Raw genomic sequence first — 12,115 nt, 5'->3', positions numbered from 1 at the left:
CAGCGTGCTGTGGGGGGGGTCCCATGGGTGCTTGGGGTGTCCTGTGCACCCCACCAAGGTGGGGGACCCCCATGGGAGGGGGCACAGCACCCCTTTGGGAGGCTAAACCCCCCCCCCGGGCAGCACCCATGGGTGCTAGCGGGCAAAGGCCGGAGGTGACATGGCCTGGCAGAGCCACTGGGGACACTGGGACAAGGTGGGGGCTCGGGGATGGTGCCCCAAGGAGGGTGGGGGGGGGTCCCCACCTGGCCCCCCGGTGCCAGCGCGGCGGTGGGTGCTGCGCACACCTACGTCGTTACATAAGGGGCTAATTAATATTCCCCGGGGGCTGCGGCTCGGCGCGTGCCGGGGGAGGCAGCGCGGGTGCTGCCGTGCCCCCCCCGCCTCGCTGGGACCCCCCTGGGGCTCTGGCACCCCAATATCCCCCCCCTGTGTGTGCCCAGGGCCCCTTGGCTCCAGCCCTGGCACCCTGAGGTTTCCTGGTGGGACAGGGACGGGGTGAGGGGGGACAAGGGGTGTGTGGGGCAGGGGGTGCAGGGGGGTGTGGGGGGCCATGGGGTGGGGGTCGCTGAGCCCATGGGGCAGGGTGCCCTCGAGCTCAGGCTGCCCCCAGCCCCCCCTGCACCCTCCCAGCGCAGGGGGGTGATGCCCTAAGAGGCGAGAGGCCCAGCAGCCCCCCCGGGTTTGGGTAGGTCCTACAATAAGTTGGGGACCAGCCAGCGGGAGGGGACGGTCACTGGGGTGCGTGTCACCGGCCTCGGTGGCGTGTGACGAACGGGGCAGGTCTCAGCAGGGAGCGGGGCTGGGGGACATGGGGGGCACCGTGCCCCCCTCCCCGGGCAGGATCCGACCCCCTGTGCGGCTCGGGGGAGGCCACGGCCCCTCCTGGGGGGCACCGGGCTGGGGGCTCTGGCCCCCTCCTGGGCTGCCAAACCCAGTGACCCCCCCCCCATAACCCCAGGGGGGCCCAGGGGGCACCTGCCCCCCATAACCCCACAGGGATCCTGGGGCACCTCACCCCCCCCGCCCCATAGCCCCATAGGGGTCCTGGGGTGCCCCCCCATAGGGGTCTTGGGGGTACAACCCCATAGGGGTCCTGGGGTACATCCCCTATAGCCCCATAGGGGTCCCGGGGTGCCCCCATAGGGGTCCTGGGGTGCCCCCCATAGGGGTCCTGGGGGTACAACCCCATAGGGGTCCTGGGGTACATCCCCTATAGCCCCATAGGGGTCCTGGGGTGCCCCCCCCACAGGGGTCCCGAGGGACCAGACCCTCCCACACCCCTTATGGGGTCCTGGCCGGGGGGTCCCGGGCCATCCCCCCCCCAGCCCCGTGGGGGTCCCGGGCCACCCGTTCCCGCGGTGCCGGCGCTGGGCGGGCCCCGGTTCCCGGCTCCCCCCGCCCCCGGCTCCCCCCCTCGCCCCTCCCCGCCCTCCCGCCGGTGCCGGTGCCTGCTCGGGGAAAGTTGCGGTGAGCCCCGGGCGGCGGAGGCAGAGCCGACAGCGACGGGAGCACCGGGGAGCGGCGGCACCGGTGGCACCAGCAGCACCGGCAGCACCAGCAGCACCGGCAGCACCGGCGCTTCCCGGCCGAGCATCCCCGGGTAGGAGCGCGCAGCATCCCCGGTCCCCGCCGCCGCATGCCAGTGCTCCCCATCCCGGTTCTTTCCTCCCCGGTGCCCCCCGGTTCTCCCCTCCTCGTTTCCCCCATCCCCGGTGCCTCTCCTTCCCGGTGCTCCCCCATCCCCGGTGCCCCCCACCCCCGGTTCTCCCCATCCCGGTGCTCCCCTCCCGGTTCTCCCCTCCTCATTTCCCCCATCCCCGGTGCGCCCCCCCCCCCCCCCCCGGTGCCCCCCATCCCCACTCCCACCCCCGGGGCCCGGGATGCCATCTTAGCTCCGCCGCCCGGGCCGGTGCTGCCTGCGCAGCCGCCGGGTACCGGGAGCGGGTGGCGGGTGGCGGAGGGGGGTGAGGCCGCTACCGGGGCTGCGGGGCGGTACCGGGGGGGCTGCCCGGTGCCGGTGCTGAGGGCGCGTCCCCGCCGGTGCAGGGGGATGGAGCCGCCGCGGAGCCTCCCGGGGCTGGAGCCCGAGCGCGGGGCGCTGGAGCCGGCCGGGGGCTGCCCGTCCCCGGTGGAGATCAAGTCCGCCCCCAGCAAGAAGATCTGGGTCAAGCTGCGGGCGCTGTGAGTGACCCCCCCGAACCGGGACCCCCCCCCCAACCGGGACCCCCCCCCCCAAACCGGGACGCTCAAACCGGGACCCCGCCCCAAACCAGGACCCCCGAGCCCACCCTAGCATCGCAGCCCCCCGAACCCCCGACACCCCCCTTTGGGGACCCTCCTCTGAGTCCCCCGTGCCCCCCACCCTGTGCCCCCCACCCTGCACCACCCCCCCACCCAGGCAGGACCCTCTGGGACCTTCAGCTGCCCCTGGGGTCCCCCTGGAGCCCTTCACCCCTGGGGACCTCCCCGGGTGCCCCCCGTCCCATCCATGTGCTGACCCCCCCCCCAGTCACCCTCGGGACCCCCCCCTGCACCCATTGCACCCCCTTGGGGTGGGGGCACCCATAAGCCTGGGGTGGGTGTGATGGGGCAGCTCTGGGGGGTCCCCCAGCACCCCTTACCCGGGTGGTACCGTGGGGTGGGCAAGGACTGGGGTGCCCCCAACTCTGGGGGGGGTGGCAGAGCGGGGAGGGGGTGCCACCCTCTGACACCCTGGGGTGCCACCCTGTGCCCCCTCCCCACCGAGGGGCTCTCGGTGACCCCGGGGGGTGCCACCCCCTCGCCCGGGGCGTGCAGCCGTGCTCACGCGTGGGCTCACGTGCGCTTGTGCCCCTTGGTGAACCCGCGGCTCGTGCGGGTCCTCGTGCGGGCGTGGGCGTGCGAGGGGCGAGAGTGCACACGTGTGCGGGGCCTGTGCACACGTGTGCGGGGCCGGTCCGCACGTGGCGGCTGGCGAAGGCGCGTGGCAGGAGCGTGCACGGCGCCGGGGGGACACGGGGACGAGGTGCCCGTGTCACACGCTCGCCCGTGAGCTGCTCACCCGAGCGTGTTTCACGCGAGGCCACGGCATGACCCAGCCGGGGCGTGAAACAGTGCGCGTGCAAGCCTGAGCGTGCAACGCGCTGCGCACGCCGCTGCGGGCACGGGAGCGTGCACACGCGTGTGTGGAGGCGTGTGCGAGCTCACCTGGGTGTGTGTGGGTGGGTGGGTGGGAGCGGGGGGTCCCCACGTGTGCGTGTGCGGGAGCACGTGTGCACGTTCACGCACCTGCGTGTGCCCCGGGCAGCGCGTGTGCGAGCGCGGGGGCTGCGCCTCCCCCTCCCCAAACCGCTGCGGGGGGTCCCTGCGTGTCCCCCGCCGTGTCCCCCGCCGTGTCCCCCCCCCTCCCTGCCAGCACTGAGGGCGCCTGGGGACGGTCCCCAGCTCCCACTGGGGTGACCAAGGGGAGCAGCACCCTAGGGTGCAGGATCCCGGTGCCCCCCGCTGGCACCCCGAGCGTTGGGGACTGGTGGCAGGACCCCAGGGGAGGGAGCTGGGGGGGGGGTAACAGCACCCATGGGTGCAAGTAGGGCTGTGGCGTCACTCCTGGGGGGTCCCCAGCGCCCTGAAGATGACCCCGCACCCCAGAGGTGGCTCTGGGGACACTGGTGCCACCCTCGGGGGCAGCGAGGTGCCAGCGGCCCTGCAGGGACACGTCGGGGGGTGGCACGGGGAGGGGGGGGCTGGCAGCAGCGGGGGCCGTGGGTGGTGACAGGCAGCCCGTGGGGACCGTGGGTGGCACCTGCCTGGCAGCGTGACGCAGCCCGACCCCCGCTGCCGGGGCAGGCGGTGGCCGTCCCTGGGGCTCCGCTCGGGGGGTCCCGGAGCCACCCGTGATGGGCGAGTGACACGGGGGTCCCCCGTGGCCGTGCCACCGAGGGTGGGGGTCCCCAGGGATGGGTGGCCGGGCGCGGGAAGGTGACAGCCGCCTTCCCAAGGTCACTTTCCCCCGCAGCCGAGCGTCACGCTCGAACGTGACGTCTGGCCGCCCCCCCGGTCCCCCTCCACCGCGCGCTGGCAGCGTCACTGTCACCTTGGCCGGGGGACACGGTGGCCCCCACCTGCCCAGCCGGGGTCCGGGCGCTGCTCCGGGCACCTGTGGGCAGCCGCACACGCGTGTGCGCTTGCACACGCACACACATACATGTGCGGGTGCCCCGGCGTGGGGTGGCGGCTGTTAATTAAAACCAATTAATAATTACGAGGTGCCCTCGCCAGCCCTCCCCGCTGCCAGCGCCCCGTGTGCCCCAGCCCTGGGGACCCGGTGGCTTCGTCCCCGAGCTGTGGGCACCCGGTGGCTCCGTCCCGCGCCGGAGCGGTGGGAGGTCCCCTTGTCCCCTTGTCCCCTCGCAGTAGCCCTGTCCCCACGCTGTGCCATGGCCCCGCTGGCCATGGCATTCCTGGTCCCTCCCAGGGTCATGGCACTGTCGCCTCCTGGGGACTGTCCCCTGGGTCACTGCCACCACCCTGCGCTCACCCGGGACACAAAGACACCTCTGGGTGCTGCCCAGGCGCGTGTGTGGGCACATCCCCCCACTGCCCACGGCTGCCTGGGGGCTGGTGATGCGGTGCCTGGTGACACGGTGCCCAGCTTCCTGGTGCCACAGTGCCCGGCTGCCCGGTGACGTGGTGCCCAGGGTCCCGGTGCCGCGGGGCTCAGCTGACCGGTCTTGCGGTGCCCGGTGACACGGTGCCTGGCTCCCTGGTGATGCGGTGCCCAGGGTCCCAGTGCTGTGGTGCCCAGTGATGTGATGCCTGGTGACTTGTTGCCCAGTGACATGGTGCCCGGGGTCCTGGTGACATGGTGCCCCAGTGCCCGGTGCCGCAGTGCCCGGGGTCCTGGTGACACAGTGCTGTGGTGCCCGGGGTCCTGGTGATGCGGTGCCCGGGGTCCCGGTGCTGCAGGTACCCAGTGCCACGGTGCCCGGTGACATGGTGCCCGGGGTCCAGGTGACACGGTGCTGTGGTGCCTAGTGACATGGTACCCGGGGTCCCAGTGCCGCGGTGCCTGGTGACTTGTTGCCCGAGGTCCTGGTGACACGGTGCCCTGGTGCCTGGTGCCGAGGTCCCTGGTGCCGCAGTGCCCGGTGCCGCAGTGCCCGGTGCCACAATGCCTGGTGACACGGTGATATGGTGCCCAGGGGTGATATGGTGACACAGTGCTGCAGTGCCCGGGGCCCTGGTGACACGGTGCCCTGGTGCCCAGTGCCACGGTGCCTGGCTGCCCAGTGATGCGGTGCCCAGCTTCCTAGTGACACGGTGCCACGGTGCCCGGTGCCACGGTGCTGCGGGTACCCAGTGCCACGGTGCCAGGTGACATGGTGCCTGGGGTCCAGGTGACCCAGTGCCGCAGTGCCCGGGGGCCCAGTGACTCGGTGCCACGGTGCCGTGGTGCCCAGTGATGCGGTGCTGCGGTGCCCGGGGTCCTGGTGACGCGGTGCCCGGTGCCCGTGCCCCTGCAGGCTGCGGTACCTGGTGAAGCAGCTGGAGGCGGGCGAGGTGAACATGGAGGAGCTGAAGCGGAACCTGGCGTACGCGGCCGCGCTGCTCGAGGCCGTCTGCATCGACGAGACGAGGTGCGGGCACGCGGGCTGGCATGGGGGGGACGACAACACCCGCCCCGGTGTCACCGTCCCGTGCCCACCCCGCAGGCAGATGCTGGACGCCGAGGACGAGCTGCGGGCGCTGGGCTCGGACGCAGCGGTGCCCTCGGAGGTGCGGGACTGGCTGGCGGCCACCTTCACCCAGCAGGCGCGGGCCAAGGGGCGGCGGGCAGAGGAGAAGCCCAAGTTCCGCAGCATCGTCCACGCCGTCCAGGCTGGCATCTTCGTGGAGAGGTGGGTGGGTGCTGGGTGGCACCCCCCAACCCTGGGTGGATGGGGGTGTCAGGGTGGGACACGGCTGGGATGGAGACGGAGGGTGGGAGGGTGGGTACTGGTGGGTTTGGGGCTGTCTTGTGGCACCCAGGGGCTGTGCCTGGCACCCAGGTGGGTCCTCAGCACCTCAGGACCAAGGTGGGTCCTGGAGCACCCAGGGGCTGTCATTGACACCCAGGTGGGTCCCCAGCACCCCAGGACTATACCCCAGCACCCCAGGGGCTGTCATCAGCACCGAGGTGGGTGCCCTGGCACCAAGGTGGGTCCCTGAGCACCCAGGGGCTGTCCCCTGGCACCCAGCTGGGTCCCTGGCACCCAGGTGGGTCCCCAGCACCCAGGGACTATCCCCTGCACTGAGGTGGGTCCCCAAGCACCAAGGTGGGTCCCTGAACACCCAAGGGATGTCATCAGCACCCAGGTGGGTCCCCTGGCACCGAGGAGGGTCCCCAAGGACCAAGGTGGGTCCCCCAGCTCCCAGGTGGGTCCCCAGCACCCAGGGACTACCCTCAAGCACCCAGGTGGGTCCCCTGGCACCAAGGTGGGTCCCCAGCACCCAGATCTGTCCCCCAGCACCCAGGTGGGTCCCCAGCACCCAGGGCTGTCCCCCAGCACCCACCTCAGCCCCGACCCCCCCCCCCCGCAGGATGTTCCGCCGGACGTACACGGCCGTGGGGCCCAGCTACTCCACCTCCGTCCTGAACTGCCTGAAGGTACCGTGGGGTGCGGGGGGCATCCCTGGGCATGGCATGGCACGGCTGGGTATCCCTGGGCATTGCCTGGCATGGCTGGGCATTGCCTGGGCATCCCTGGGCACGGCTGGGCAGCCCTGGGCATGGCTGGGCATTACCTGGCATGATGGGGCATCCCTGGGCATGGCCTGGCATGGCTGGGCATTGGGCATCCCTGGGCATGGCATGGCATGGCATGGCTGGGCATTGCCTGGGCATCCTTGGGCATGGCTGGGCATTGGCTGGGCATTACCTGGGCATGACTTAGCATCCCTGGGCTGTATCTGGCTATCCTTGAGCATGGATGGGCATTGCCTGGGCATCTCTGGGCACGGCTGGACATCCCTGGGCATGGCATGGCATGACATGGCTCAGCATCCCTGGGCACGGCTCAGCATCCCTGGGCATTGCCTGGTACGGCTCAGCATCCCTGGGCTTCACTGGGCACCCGTGGGCACTGCTGGGTGTTGCGTGGCATTGCCTGGCATTGCCAGGTGTCACCGGGTGCCCCCCGTGCCCCCCGCAGAGCCTCGACCTCTGGAGCTTCGACGTCTTCGCTCTGCACCGCGTGACGGACGAGCACTCCCTGCGCACCGTCGTCTTCGAGCTCTTCACCCGCCACAACCTCAACACCCGCTTCAAGGTACCACCCGCGCCCGTGCCCACCCATGGGTGCCCCCGGGGTGGCCTTGGCGGGGGGGGGTTGACCCTGTTAGCCCTCGTGCCCGCGCCGCAGATCCCCGCCGCCTTCCTGACGACGCTGCTGGACGCGCTGGAGGCCGGGTACGGAAAGTACCGGAACCCCTACCACAACCAGGCCCACGCCGCCGACGTCACCCAGACCGTCCACTGCTTCCTGCTGCGCACTGGCATGGTGGTACGGGGGCACAGGGGGGTGCCAGGGGGTGCCACGGGGTCCCTGGGGCTGTGCCCCATCCGGCTGGTCCAAGCGATGCTTGTTGCCATGGAGACGGTGCGCCATCGCCATGGGAACGTCACCGGGACGATGGGGGGAGATGGGGTGACCCCCGGGGTGGGCACATGCAGGGTGGCACCTGGCACGGGCACACGCCCTGGTGTCCCCATGCGGTTGTCACGCACGTGGGTGGCTGCGCATGTGTGTAGTCACACGCGGTCGTGTGAAAACACGCACGGAGGACCCCGTGCCCTCGCGGGGTGGCACTGGTGCCACCCTGATGCCCGCGTCCCCCCAGCACTACCTGACGGAGATCGAGGTCCTGGCCATCATCTTCGCCGCCGCCATCCACGACTACGAGCACACGGGCACCACCAACAGCTTCCACATCCAGACCAAGTGAGGGCGGGGGGCACGGCATGGCACGGCTGGCACAGCACGGTGCAGGTAGCATGGCAGAGCACGGCATAGGTGGCACGGTGCAGGTGGCATGGCGGAGGATGGCACAGGTGGCACAGCACGGCATGGGTGGCACGGCATGATGCAGGTGGCATGGCATGGCGCAGGTGGCATGGCACAGCGTGGCATGGCACAGCATGGCATGGTGCAGGTGGCATGGTACAGCATGGCATGGGGGGCATGGCATGGCGCAGGTGGCATGGCACAGCGTGGCATGGCACAGCATGGCATGGTGCAGGTGGCATGGTACAGCATGGCATGGGTGGCATGGCATGATGCAGGTGGCATGGGTGGCATGGCATGGCGCAGGTGGCATGGCACAGCGTGGACAGAGCACGCAGGGCTGGGGACCTGTTATGGGGACACGTGGGACACTGTGGGGCACGGAAAGGACTGAGTGGCACCTTGGGGACACCCAGGGCACCTGGGGTCACATCTATGGCCAGGACACAGGTCTGGTGGCACCTTGGGGACACCCAGGGCCACTGATATGGCCAGGATCCAGGTCTGGTGGCACCTTGGGGACACCCAGGGCCACTGATATGGCCAGGATCCAGGTCTGGTGGCACCTTGGGGACACCCAGGGTCACTGATATGGCCAGGACACAGGTCTGGTGGCACCTTGGGGACACTGAGGGCCACTGATATGGCCAGGATACAGGTCTGGTGGCACCCTGGGGACACCCAGGGCCACTAATATGGCCATGATACAGATGTGCTGGCACTCTGGGGACACCCAGGGCCACTGATATGGCCAGGACACAGGTCTGGTGGCACCCTGAGGACACTCAGTGCCACTGATACGGCCAGGATACAGGTCTGGTGGCACCCTGGGGACACTCAGTGCCACCGATATGCCAGGACACAGCCATGCTGGTGCCTTGGGGACATCCCTCTCCCCGGCAGGGGCTCAGGCTGTCCCCCCCTCACCGTGCCAGGGTGCCACTGTCCCCTGTGTCCCCAGGTCGGACTGTGCCATCCTCTACAACGACCGCTCGGTGCTGGAGAACCACCACATCAGCGCCGTGTTCCGCATGCTGCAGGACGACGACATGAACATCTTCGTCAACCTCACCAAGGACGAGTTCGTGTAAGGTCCCTGCCCGTGTCCCCAGCGCTGTCCCCACCCCTGGGGGACTGTCCCCTGATGGCATTTCCCCCCCCCCCCACCCCCCGGGGCACAGGGAGCTGAGGGCTCTGGTCATCGAGATGGTCCTGGCCACCGACATGTCCTGTCACTTCCAGCAAGTGAAGTCCATGAGGACGTCGCTGCAGCAGCTGGAGCGGTGAGTGTGGGGGTGGGATGGGGACAAGGGGAGGGGACACACGTGGCTTTGGGGACAAGCCTCGGGGTCCCCTCGCCAGGATCGACAAGTCCAAGGTGCTGTCGCTGCTGCTGCACGCGGCCGACATCAGCCACCCCACCAAGCAGTGGGGGGTTCACAGCCGCTGGACCAAGGCCCTCATGGAGGAGTTCTTCAGGCAGGTAGGACACCCGTGTCCCCTCCTTGGGGACAAGCGATGGGACGTAGGGGCCACCAGCCCTTGGGGACACCTCTTTGCCGTGCCAGGGGGACAAGGAGGCTGAGCTGGGGCTGCCCTTCTCGCCCCTCTGCGACCGCACCTCCACGCTGGTGGCCCAGTCCCAGATCGGTGAGTGGTGGTGGGGGGGTGTCCCTGTCCCCACCGTGTCCCCACCGTGTCCCCTCGCACAGGGGGTGTCCCCACTGATGCCACGTCCCCCACCACAGGCTTCATCGACTTCATCGTGGAGCCCACCTTCTCGGTGCTGACCGACGTGGCCGAGAAGATGGTGCTGCCCCCGGCCGAGGATGGCACCAAGGCCAAGGGCAACCCGGCGGGCAGCCCCCAGGCCAGGTGGGCCACCCCGCCCTGCCTCAGTTTCCCCCTTGCTCAGGAGGAGGTGGTGGGGCTCAGCCTGGGGGGGGTGGCAGTGGTGGCACTGCCCGGCTGCCAGCTGTCCCCGTCCCCGCAGCGCGCAGTGGCGGCAGCCGTCCCTGGACGAGCACCTGGAGCTGGGGGACATCAAGGCCGACCTGGCCGGGTTCCGGGCCACCTGGGCCAAGTACATCCAGGAGAACAAGCAGAAGTGGAAGGAGAGGGCGGCCAGCGGTAGGTGACGGCCACCGCGGCCACTGGGGTGGGGATGGGGACCACCATGGCCGCTGGGGAGGGGATGGGGGCCACCAAGGCCACCGGGGAGGGGATGGGGACAACCACAGCCACCAGAGCCACCCAGGAGGGGATGGGGACCACCACAGCCACCAGGGAGGGGATGTGGACAACCACAGCCACCATGGCCACTGGGGAGGGGATGGGGACCACCACAGCCACTGGGGAGGGGATGGGGGCCACCACAGCCACCGGGGAGGGGATGGGGACAACCACAGCCACCACAGCCACCCAGGAGGGGATGGGGACCACCACGGCCACCAGGGAGGGAATGGGGGCCACCACAGCCACCATGGCCACCAGGGAGGGGATGGGGACCACCACGGCCACCGGGGAGGGGATGGGGGCCACCATAGTCACCATGACTACTGGGGAGGGATGGGGGCCACCGGGAAGGGATGGGGGCCACCACAGCCACTGGGGAGGGGATGGGGACCACCAAGGCCAGCAGGGAGGGGATGGGGTCCACCATGGCCACCCAAGAGGGGATGGGGCCCACCCTGGCCACCGGGGAGGGGATGGGGACCACCACAGCCACTGGCAAGGGGATGGGGACAACCAAGGCCACCAGGGAGGAGATGGGGGCCACTAGGGAGGGGATGGGGGCCACCACAGCCACCATGGCCACTGGGGAGGGGATGGGGACAACCATGGCCACCAGGGAAGGGATGGGGACCACCACAGGGACGCGGGTGGCCAGGGCTGTGCTGAGCATCCCTGGGTGGGGAGGTGGCCCAAGCACAGAGCGGGGGGTGGCCCCAGAGGTGTGGGGTGGGTGGCCCCGGGTGGGGGGATGCGCTGGGGGGTCTCAGCCCCGCCGGGGGCCGCAGTGACCCCCCCGGGGGCCACAGTGACCCCCCCGCCCTGTGCCCCCCCCCAGGCCTCACCACCCAGGGGTCCGTGGAGGAGCCGTCGCCCTGCGAGGAGCAGCCGCCCCCCACCCCGCACAGCCACAACGGGGACGTGGAGTAGCCCCGGGGGCAGCGAGGTGGGCGCTGGGGGGGGGACACAGCAGGGTGGGGGGGTTGGTGGCATCCCCGTGACTGTCCCCAGCCCCACGGCGGCAGGTCCTTGCCCAGCCGGGTGACGCCATCGAGCTCAGCACCACGCGCGGGGCAGGAGCCGCCCGGGGACCGACGTCGGGGCCAGGAGCAGCTTCGGGCCACGGGTGACAGTGACACTGAGCCCCTGGTGACACCGAGCCCCTCACTGCCACGCCAGCCCGGCCACCACCCCCCCCACCCCACTCGCCGGGTTTTGTCCTCATGGCTTTTTAAAAAAGCTTCTTCTCGCCCCGCTGGGTGCTCGAGGGGGGCTGGGGACGATGATGGTGGCACTGGGGACGATGATGGTGGCACTGGGGACAGCACGGGACCAAGGGATGGGGCACGCTGTCACCCCGAGGGCCACCACGCTCCCCTCTGTCCCAGCTGGGTCTGTCCAGCCCCACTGTGATGGGTGTCCCCAAATGTCCCCCTGCGTCCCACCCCACCACGCCTGCCCCAAGTGTCCCTGTCCCCGGACATGTGTCTCCGTGTCACCCCAGGGTGGGGACACGTCCCTGTGGGGCCTGTCCCCAGGTCTGCCAGCCCCAGGGGCACCTCAGGGCGTCCCTGGGGGGGTCCTGCCCCGCGTGGGTGAGGCTGGGGGACATGGGGGGGCAGCGAGGTGGTGACAGGGTGCGTGTGGGGCCAGAGGAGTGTGGGGAGGGCAGGATCGGGCCCTGGGGGGGGACAGTGCCAGCCCCTGGCTCTGGCATCGCCCAGGGACCCCCAGCACCCCCCAGCTCCCAGCGACCCCCAGCACCCCCCAGTCCTGGGGACCCCCAGCACCTTCTGGCTCCACTGTGCCCCCAGCACCCTCCAGCCCCAGCGTGCCCCCCCCGTATTCCCCCCCCCCCA

The 12,115-nt window shown here is 70.8% G+C and overlaps 1 protein-coding gene across 1 annotated transcript; it reads left to right on the top strand.

Moving 5' to 3' along the window:
• Positions 1-2,053: 2,053 nt before the first annotated feature.
• Positions 2,054-11,186, top strand: PDE1B (phosphodiesterase 1B). The gene is made up of 14 exons (XM_068409800.1): positions 2,054-2,184; positions 5,505-5,618; positions 5,694-5,879; positions 6,562-6,628; positions 7,173-7,289; positions 7,383-7,523; positions 7,861-7,961; positions 8,986-9,111; positions 9,206-9,307; positions 9,387-9,507; positions 9,593-9,674; positions 9,773-9,899; positions 10,018-10,154; positions 11,095-11,186. Exons 1-14 carry the CDS (start codon positions 2,054-2,056, stop codon positions 11,184-11,186), a joined length of 1,644 nt encoding a protein of 547 aa, XP_068265901.1.
• The last annotated feature ends 929 nt before the right edge of the window (positions 11,187-12,115 follow it).

The sequence above is a fragment of the Nyctibius grandis genome, chromosome 11 (genome assembly GCF_013368605.1).
Source record: "Nyctibius grandis isolate bNycGra1 chromosome 11, bNycGra1.pri, whole genome shotgun sequence".
Lineage (NCBI taxonomy): Eukaryota > Metazoa > Chordata > Aves > Nyctibiiformes > Nyctibiidae > Nyctibius > Nyctibius grandis.
This window is presented reverse-complemented; position numbering and strand designations above follow the sequence as displayed.